Raw genomic sequence first — 9,148 nt, forward strand, 5'->3', positions numbered from 1 at the left:
GAACAGCACTCCAAGGAAATTAATAGTTCATAAAAATGGCTCTTGCCAAGCCAACAGAATTTATTATGTTAATGGATATTGACAACATTGAGGTTTAAGGACAGACCGCGCCCCAGCAAGGCATGGTTACCCGGTTGCTCCGGAGAGTGTTAGGTTTTTAATGACCAACTGTTCTGCAAGAAGTGCTAAGACTGAGGCTCCATTCTGAGATTATGGAAACATCAAGTGGTCTCCCTATTAGCAATCCTTTATCCAAAAGTACTTTCATCGACGGAGGAGCACTCTGAGCACACTAAGCCAAATCGTGCTCCGCAGAAGCTGAAACGGATTTAGAAGGAAACTTAATGCAGCGAACTTAAAGACAGCACCGCTTTGGTCCATTGTGCACGTAATGGACCCAAGACGACGCCGTTCCCTGAGGGAAATGAATTAATTGCAACAAGGCGTATACTTAATATCAATTCATAAATAATAAATGCGCAGAGGCATACTCCCCCGTTATAAATGTTAGTGTGTGTGTGCACAATGCGAGTAAATTACGGACAAGTTATGGACGTATACATGCAGTCCCCAGCGCCTAATGGGAAAAGGCACTGGCAGGCACTTTATTGACTTGGACCTTGAGGCAATGTTATTGAAAAGGATTCATGCTCTTCAGTTTTGAGTAAACAGCTGAGACGTGGGAACAATCGACCTTCAGGGACCGTGCCCCAAGCAACCAGCCAGTCAGCCACCCAGCCAGCCAGCCACCCAGCCAGCCATCCAGCCAGCCTTCTTGATTATCGTGCAGTGGTTCCAGCTGCCAAGCGCTTTGAATTGCTGCCACCAGCCCCCTCGACGCCATCCGCTTTGCCCAGCACTTCCTGCCTTTGATCTGGCCGCGTCATTACGAGGACCAGAGCGACAATAATAAGTGAGCGGGGGCAGGATGGGGCGCGGAGCGGCGCGCCAAAGACACAAAGCGGCAAAAGAATCGGCCACGGGAACGCTAAAAGTGTAGGGGAGCCGAGCCGCATAAAAACTTCACGAAATCCCCTTGGAGAGCTCGGACCAGGCACTAAACACAATGGCCTCCTCCATTCGCTGGCCCAAGAAAGCGACAGCCTGGTGGGCTGCAGCAGACAACAGATGCGTCTGCTTCTAACTGAGCGAATTTGCTTTTTGTTCTTGCAATCACAGACTTAAAGTGTTAAGAACGTTCGGCTTTAGTTGGATTCAACCACGTTTGGCAGGACACAAACCTATTATGCAAGGTCGAAGTACAACTCAGTTAGCAACGATTCCAGATTTGATTTATTCTTAACAAACGTACACATATTATTATGACCTTGCCAGCTCAAGCAATCAAATTACCATGTGATTTATGGCTGACTTCCGGAAGTATCCCAATATTGTATATGTTTGTACAGTATATAGAAATGTCTAGCGATGTCTATGCGTGCCACCGCAGAGCACCTTTTGTCCACGTGTTTGGCGAGGCAACTTTCTTTCGGAAACTTTTCACGTGTACGAGGTATTTTATGCTGCCAGGACAGTGCGGGCCAATATTTTTTTACAGGCCATTTGCGTAATATGTTATTACCCGAGCCATAAAGAAAGGACGGACCCACCGGGTTGCTGCCACAATGAGGGAAACGGTCGGAACTGGGCAGTTTAAGGTCTAATGGTCTGGAACAATTTAAAGCTCTTATTTAGTGGAGGCCTCCAAACGGAAGTAGATAGCCGAAAGAAACGTTTAGCCGCGTTAGGCTTAAAATCATCTTGGAGTGCCCACAAATTTATCCCGGCAGAGAGCAGTCAAAAGAATGTTTAATACCGTAGATTAAAATTTAATTGGCTGCTGAAGAAGACCATTCGACTGCGGTGGAAGCCGACAATCAACCCGGTATCTCTGGAATTTCCTCCATCCAGCACACTTTCCTATCTGCCTGGGCTACCATATTTTAATTAGTCTAATTAAAAGCTACGCTACAGCGAAAATGAAGAACAGAGTCGAGTGCAGAATGAACCAAAGCCTAATGTAATTATGTGGACTTTCGGAGGGTTTCCCAGGCAGATCTGCTCTCTGCGCAGACCGTGCGAGCACCGTCGGACGCACAGTTCTCTGAAGCTATGATATGGCAATTAGACTGATTAGTACTATGGAAAAATATCGGTAAAATGCCTGGGGACCGACCGTGTTCAAACCCATTCGGATTTATCTGTTCACGCATAGGACAAAGGGATTGAAATCAATTGAGAACTTACCTTACAGCTGTAGACACCTTCATCAATCCGACTGGCCTTGTTAACGCCCAGAATCGCCGTATAGACATCTTTGGTTTCAGGTGGCAGAACAGTGGTCCAGATTTCCCTGCAGAAAGATACAGATACAGACAGATGGTAATTAGCACTCCACTTTCGGTTTCTCCCGAGCACTTGAAACAGACCCGTATAGTGCCATTCAAGCATTAATTTTCACGCCCCGACTAAGCAGCTGTTGCAAGTTGCCAGCAACTAATGCCAAGTGAACTGGATCATATGCAACAAGCCCGCTAATTGACATACTAATAGGAGCTCACTTATCATGGCGACGCCCCCATGGCCACCGCACCACTCCGCACCGCTCCGCACCGCAGTCTGCGTGAAAGAAATCATAGCTAATGTGAAAACAATCGCGGATGCTGCGGTTCGAAGTCAATTAGCAGCAAGCATGTTTCATTTTCAAATGTTTTTCGAAATGCTTTCGATGCCACAATGCTGTACGAGTAGCTATAGCTTTAGCATTGTTGCTAAAATTGTAAATAGTTTTTGGTTTCATGGATAAATGGGTCAGTGCATTGCTGGCTCAGAGCAGACACAGGTTTCCGGTATGGGTTCATCAATTAGGGCCCTCAGGGCGAGCTCGTATCTATGGATAATGAGTGCCGAGAGTGGCGCACATATTTGTGCAAATAAATTATTGAGTATATCTAATACTGTTCAATACCTAAGCCTTGTGGAAGTTCACACAAAATTACCTGAGGCTACGAGGGTCTTACTTTTAACAAACGATACGGAATGCCGTAATTACGAATATAAACTCCGCTCGTCAGCTCTTCGCAAAGTTTTCCAACTATCCAAAATGCATGCTAAGCCTATTAGGCCATCTCAGGCGTCCCTCGTAATCCTCGGGAGAACTGCAAATCACGGCATACACCTGCTGTGGAGCACTAAGTAAAACAAACCAAAACCCGAAACCTTCCAGCTGGCAACAACTTAAGTGCTGTTTGAGGTTTTGGTGGCCAACAAACATCTGCAGGGCGCCCCCAACCAGCTTGCCGCCCTCCGCCTGCCTCCTTCGCGCCAGGTGAGTGCATTTCACTAATAACTTTTACGCATGGGTAACGCTGACGTCATGCCAAGACCAGCATGAGCAAAGAACTCCCTTCAAAGAGCCTTGAAAAAGGTACCCAAAAACCGCACACGGCGAAAGTGCGGTTAGGGTACCACCGGCGACCTTAACCACAATCTCCATGCTCACTCCGAAATCATGGTTTCGAGCTATTTACAGCTGTACCATCTAAAAATGCGTTTTCAATGGGCAAAGGCATGGGCATGGGCACGGGCTTTCCTGGTTCCAGCCTGCAAAGCACTTAGGCTACAATTTACTAATGGCCTATGGCTGAAGACTCCACCGGTGCCCGAGCAGTACCTGGCCAGGTAGCCCTAACCCACCGAACGACCGAATAGGCACCTTCAAAATCAATTAAACGGCAACGGAAGTAATAACATTCTGTGCAGGAAGTGCGTAACGGTTAAATGCAGCGGCAACACCAGAAGCCGTAGTAACTACGACTACGTACCCCATGGAACTGCGTTGCTTCCCAAACAACAACCGCAAAAACAGCAAAGCGCCATTGCGCTCGTTTACAGCAAATGAGCACCAAAGGAGGGCAGTGAAGGGAAGGCTGGGGTGGGGAGGGGAGGGGAATGACATCCACAACAATGGCAGCGGTGCACAGGAAGCTGCCTAAGCGCCAGTTACTCCTCTAATACCATGGCATGCACAACTGCACTGCAAACACACGGCCACAGACGGCAGAGGCGGCGGTCAAAGATTAGGGACTGCAACTACCCGCGGGTGATGGCGTGATGGGTGGCGTGAATGAGCGCCGCTCTCGTAATGGCTAAAAAATACTATGTAAAGCACTATGTGGCACGTGTGCTGCCAGCATCTAATATCGATGCAGTATCGGTAGAATATTTCTTTGGAGGCATCTACTCGGGCGGATTTATCCATGGTGTATGCACAATTTTAATGACAAGCTTTTCTCAATGCATTTTCCATCACGTAACCATCTCCAGCAATGCCATTGCCACCAATGACGGCTGTTGTAGGGAACATTGTTGGCTTTGGTTGCAAAATGCATTCGTTTCGACCCCATCGCCCCGCCATCGACCCGCCATCGCCCTGCCATCGCCCCGCCATCGCCCCGCCATCGCCCCGGCATCGCCATCGCGTTACAAATGGCCCGCGAAATGCGTTTGCGTAGGCGTGCGTGTCTGTGTGTTGCAGTGCGTGTCCTGTAACGGCTCGGCTCGTACAAGTGGAGCTGCACATGCTGCAGCGCCGGCCAGAACGCAGAAGTTCATAATGAAGAACCGTGCGGTGCGGGGCTTTTCGAATCTGTGCCTCATTTGATCGGGTGTGCTTTTGGCCCTGCTGAAACAACTCATAACCACGTATTGGCTGCCAAGTAGAATGGAGCAATTACGTCCGGCCTGGTGCCCGTTGCATTGGGCGACAGAAAACTTCGTTAAACGTTCGCAGATACACAAAAAGCGAGTCGCAAATCGATAAGTTTATGGGCGTGAACACTACTGGAGGCCTCTCTCCTTCTCCTTGAGTGACTTGATTTGACTTTTGGCCTCGGAAAGTGACTGAAAGTGGCTGATGTCACATCAATTTGGGTAATTAGTTGTCACGGGCTGTAAATCCTTTGGGATGTTCATTTCAGAGTGATTGCAAACTGTGGAGTTAATAAAGTATAAATAATATGAGTATGTACACCTAGTCAATCATATATGTATATCTGTTGAAAAACAAACGAGAGTGATAAAAAAAAATTAGCTGTGAGCCACGTAACGATTTCAGTGTTGTGGCAAGCGAGTCGTAAAACAACATATGAATAGCTCAAAGCGATGCTCAATGTTTTGGTAGACAGACAGCTGAGGGGAAGGGGTGCCTGTGCGTTTTTTGCGGCTGGGAGGGCGCCGTAGAGCCTGGGGGCCAGCTCCTCTCACACATATGGATATTCGTATATAAAATACGATTCCATTGCAGTGTTTTATGAGTTCATAAAATTGGTGTGTAGGTGTTTATTATCGTTGTATTATTTTGGTTTGTCCCGGCCGCCAATAGCATGGGAAATTGAAATTGTGAAGTTACTTTTCTGCTGAATATTTTATCACCGTCCTCTGCAATACTCGTAAATATGAATATCTTAAGGCCCGGTCCGGCACGGCCCGCTCAATATCTTAAAGCTGCAGGCCGCATTCCCGTAACCGTAACCGTAACTTGATTAGAAATAAGGGAGTGCGTCCGCTAAATTCAAGGGCCCACATAAAAACTTTATTAAACGCAACTACGCATAAAAACAAAACGATGACAAAGTACGCGACCTCGTAGTTGTCCCATCGCCGGGCTGGGCCTTTAGCCAACAAGGGACAACAACGATTCACTTCAAGATGTAGCAAATTTCATTAGAATCGTAACAAGAAAACGTGTCTCAACGGCTAAATTGCAAGGGACCGAAAGCAAATCAAAAAAGCGAAAAAGCGAACCAGTCGTCCACGATTTCAGTGAAAGACGAGAGGCCTGATTGGCTTACTGGGCAGCCACTGGGCGTAGCTGTGGGAGTAGCTCTGGAGTGTTCAACTTTTGAACAAAAACCATGGACCGAACCATGGACCGAACCATGGACCGAACCATGGACAAATTTAATGCATTAAACTCCATTCTGTGACATAAACTTTTTATTTTCGCTGTCTTTTAGTTCTGCAGCGATCTTCCCCATAGATTATCCCTTAAATGTCACAAAGAAAGGCCACACTGTTTGCACAACCCAAGCCCAAGCCCAAGCAGCCCAGGGTCTCAAAAAACCAAATGCCGTATCCATACCCGAATTATTTACCCCTTGGCTTTTTGCTTCCATGCCATTTCTTGCTGCCACTGTTTCTCGTTTAGTTAAGGTCGAAATGTATCTTTTTCGTTTTTTGCTGACGAGCTTTTTTCCTTTGTCTTTTTATGGGCTGCGTGCCAAAGCCGAGGTGGCAATAAGGAACGATGAGATGTGTGACGGCGATGGCAGAGATGGGGAAGGCGGAAAAGGTGTTAGTGAATTTTATTCAAATTTTGTGCTAATCAAAAGATGCGTGACAGGAAAGTTAAACGCAGGGAGGACTCGAAACAGTTCTCTGGAAACTGGTTTGGCAGAACGAATGATTTATCCTAGATTTCTGATCGTTTGTGCGATATGCGATTAGCCCTGGGCTACACAAGGGACGAAACATCCTCTTTTTGATAAAGTCCTTTATTGGCAGACAACAAAATCACAAGCAGAAGTGTCAACTCTTAGATACTGTACTGAAGCTATTGATCTTGGAACAATATCGACCGCGCCATATTTGCTAACGTTTTTAACGATTTTCCTACGTGCTTCCTAGAACATGAAAACAACCAATCCTATTTATTTGCCGGTAATCACTCCGTTGTGCGTGTGCTCTGTGACTGGGATACATAAGTGGTTCGCCAGGTGTCCTTCGTTTCCGTATCCTCGATTTCGACTGCCTCTGGCGGCCTAAACGCATTTGGATGGACGCTTATGCCAAAATTTGTTAGCCTTCCATTTGCAAAAACGGCGCCAACCACGCACCACCGCCAGACGTCGTCGGCTTCATTTGTCCGCCGCTGTGTCAGCAGGAGTCTCCTCGCCAGCTTCGGCCGCTGCGGCCTGCTCAATGGCCTTGGCTGCACTGGGATCCGCGATGCTGCCAAAGTAGTTGCCGGTGGGCTCGATCTCCACCACTCGCTCCACATCGTCCAGCTTCGGCGGGGCTGGCACCGTAATCATGAGTATGCCGTCGGCGGAGAACGTCGCCCGTGCCTGGGTACCATCGTAGTGCCTGGGGAGCTTGTAGGTGCGGGAGAACTCGCGGGTAATGCAGAGCTGACCCTTGTCCGCGCGATCGTCCGACTGCTTGCCCTCGACACAAACTGTGTCACTGTTCCTCGCCTTGACGGTCAGCTCGGAGATCTGGAAGTGATGAACGTCCAGGACCACCTTGAAGGTGCCGCGGCCCAGAGAGTCCGGCTCTGTGCCCGTCTCTATGACCACGCGTCCTACCAGACACGACCCATGGCACCAGGCGCTGTCGTCCACTCGCAAGTGGAAGTCTCTGGCGCACACGTCTAGCTCGTGCGACAAGTAGTACCGCCGTTGGCGACACTTGGGCTCTCCCGAGGTCCAGTGCCGGCGGGGGGGCCAGTGATAGTGAGCGCCTCCATGCTCATGCTCGTGCTCCCAGTCCCAGTCCCAGTGTATGGGCATGGCTCAGGTGTGGGCCCGAAGGTCCTTAGGTGTGCTTTGGTACAGCGGAACAAGCGTGTTGATTTTTGGCTTCGGAGACCAAAAAAACCGTTGCCCTCTGCCCTGTTCGACTATTATTTCCTAACTGACTTTCTGAGCAAAGTATGCAACCTACTCCGACCACGGCGTGCACAACTGTACCCAGCGGGCACATGCAGCGACTGCCACTGGGCTATTTTTGATATCCCTTCAATGCGGCGCATAAACATCGCTTTCCATTCCTCAAGCCCAGCACGCATAGATTGGCCAAAAGTGGGGCGCTTCTGCCATGTCTAACCTCAAACTGTTTGATCAATACTCGTTCCAGCAACCATCCAATCAAGCGCTCAACTTTTTTTATTGCACAAATGGTGCCAGCGAGTCGGAATCGGAAACAGCGACCAGCACACACACACACACACACACACACACACACACAGTGTAAGCAGTTATGAGATAATGCCAAATTTTGGAGCAGTGGAGCGGCACGGGTTTGTGCAACTAATTGTGGCGCTGTCATTGTCACCCCACAACAGAAAAGCCAAGGCAAAGAAACTGTGCAGAACGAAACTAATGAAAATCGTGACCCTCCCATTCCAGATACTCGTATGGGTGTACGAGTGGCTAAAAGTACGACTACATGCACTCATATGAACGTCCTTTGACTACACAGGGTCCACTCTGATGAAGAATATACTTAAGTAAACATTTATCCACGATTAGGGACACTTCTTTGTATGGTTAGATTGAGCGTTACCTGTTTGTCCCCCTTGATGGCAATTTTTGTAGGCAGAAAGTGCACACTTTAAGCCGTTGCACCCTGTACGGTTTTAGCTGTTACAAAGGCGTTGTATTCCATTGTCCCGGACAACGCCGGCGTTGCGTTGCGTTGTCAAGACAGTTGCCTCTTTTGTTGCTGTTATTTTGTATTACTGTTGCCCCGGGTTGAGCCAATTTGTAAAATATACGAAATATATTTTACTTATGTCTCTGGCTGGGTCTGGAGCTGGGGCTGGGGCTGGGCTGGGGCTGGGGCTGAGGGTCTGGCAATTTGGCTGCATGGCTGCTGAAATTGAATTTTTGCTTTGGCTTTTAAGCAAGTTTGACAAATTTTCAGAAGCCAGCCAAAAGTGACTGCAGCTTGACACAGCGCATCGCATCGTGGCTGTTTCGTTGGCTGCAGCCAAAGACTTAGTCGGGGGGCCCGGATTGCGAGGGTGAGCCGGAGAGCCGGAGAGCGGTCTAGGGCGGGTTAAATTGCATTGACAGGCAGTCAGAAAGAAACTTCAACCCTTTCCACGTCATGGCGCTAAGAAGAACGAGGGTTACGCAAAAACTTAAAGCAAACTTTGTGGGAAAGTAAAGGTCTCTTTAAAAGGTCAATTGGCTTGTCTGCTTACAAGTTGTTGACTTCTATGGAAACAATCTTAGAAATAACATATCGGTGCAAAAGACGTCAAGACTTTGTATCGTATATTTTCGCGTGCTCTCGCTTATGGAATTAGCGATAGTTTGCCAGGCGGATCATGGATGCTGGAAGTAATATTAAATGTCGAGGC

The 9,148-nt window shown here is 48.2% G+C and overlaps 2 protein-coding genes across 2 annotated transcripts in view; both read right to left on the reverse strand.

The window, feature by feature from the left end:
• The window catches only part of LOC6588968, a 33,008-nt gene that overhangs the window by 18,122 nt on the left and 5,738 nt on the right, over positions 1-9,148 (reverse strand). Inside the window, exon 4 of the mRNA XM_026988309.1 lies at positions 2,248-2,353. Coding sequence (XP_026844110.1) covers positions 2,248-2,353 — 106 coding nt within the window. The remainder of the gene's footprint in view (positions 1-2,247; positions 2,354-9,148) is intronic.
• LOC6588967 (heat shock protein 23) lies at positions 6,556-7,706 on the reverse strand. Its single transcript, XM_002014391.2, has one exon. It carries the CDS (start codon positions 7,569-7,571, stop codon positions 6,918-6,920), a length of 654 nt encoding a protein of 217 aa, XP_002014427.1. The 5' UTR covers positions 7,572-7,706; the 3' UTR covers positions 6,556-6,917.

The sequence above is a fragment of the Drosophila persimilis genome, unplaced genomic scaffold, assembly GCF_003286085.1.
Source record: "Drosophila persimilis strain 14011-0111.01,24,50 unplaced genomic scaffold, DperRS2 tig00000191-arrow-pilon, whole genome shotgun sequence".
NCBI classification, from domain to species: Eukaryota; Metazoa; Arthropoda; class Insecta; order Diptera; family Drosophilidae; genus Drosophila; species Drosophila persimilis.

Bases quoted from the DNA above. Each gene is read 5' to 3' on its own strand.
- LOC6588967 (XM_002014391.2), bottom strand. From the start codon at position 7,571: ATGCCCATACACTGGGACTGGGACTGGGAGCACGAGCATGAGCATGGA.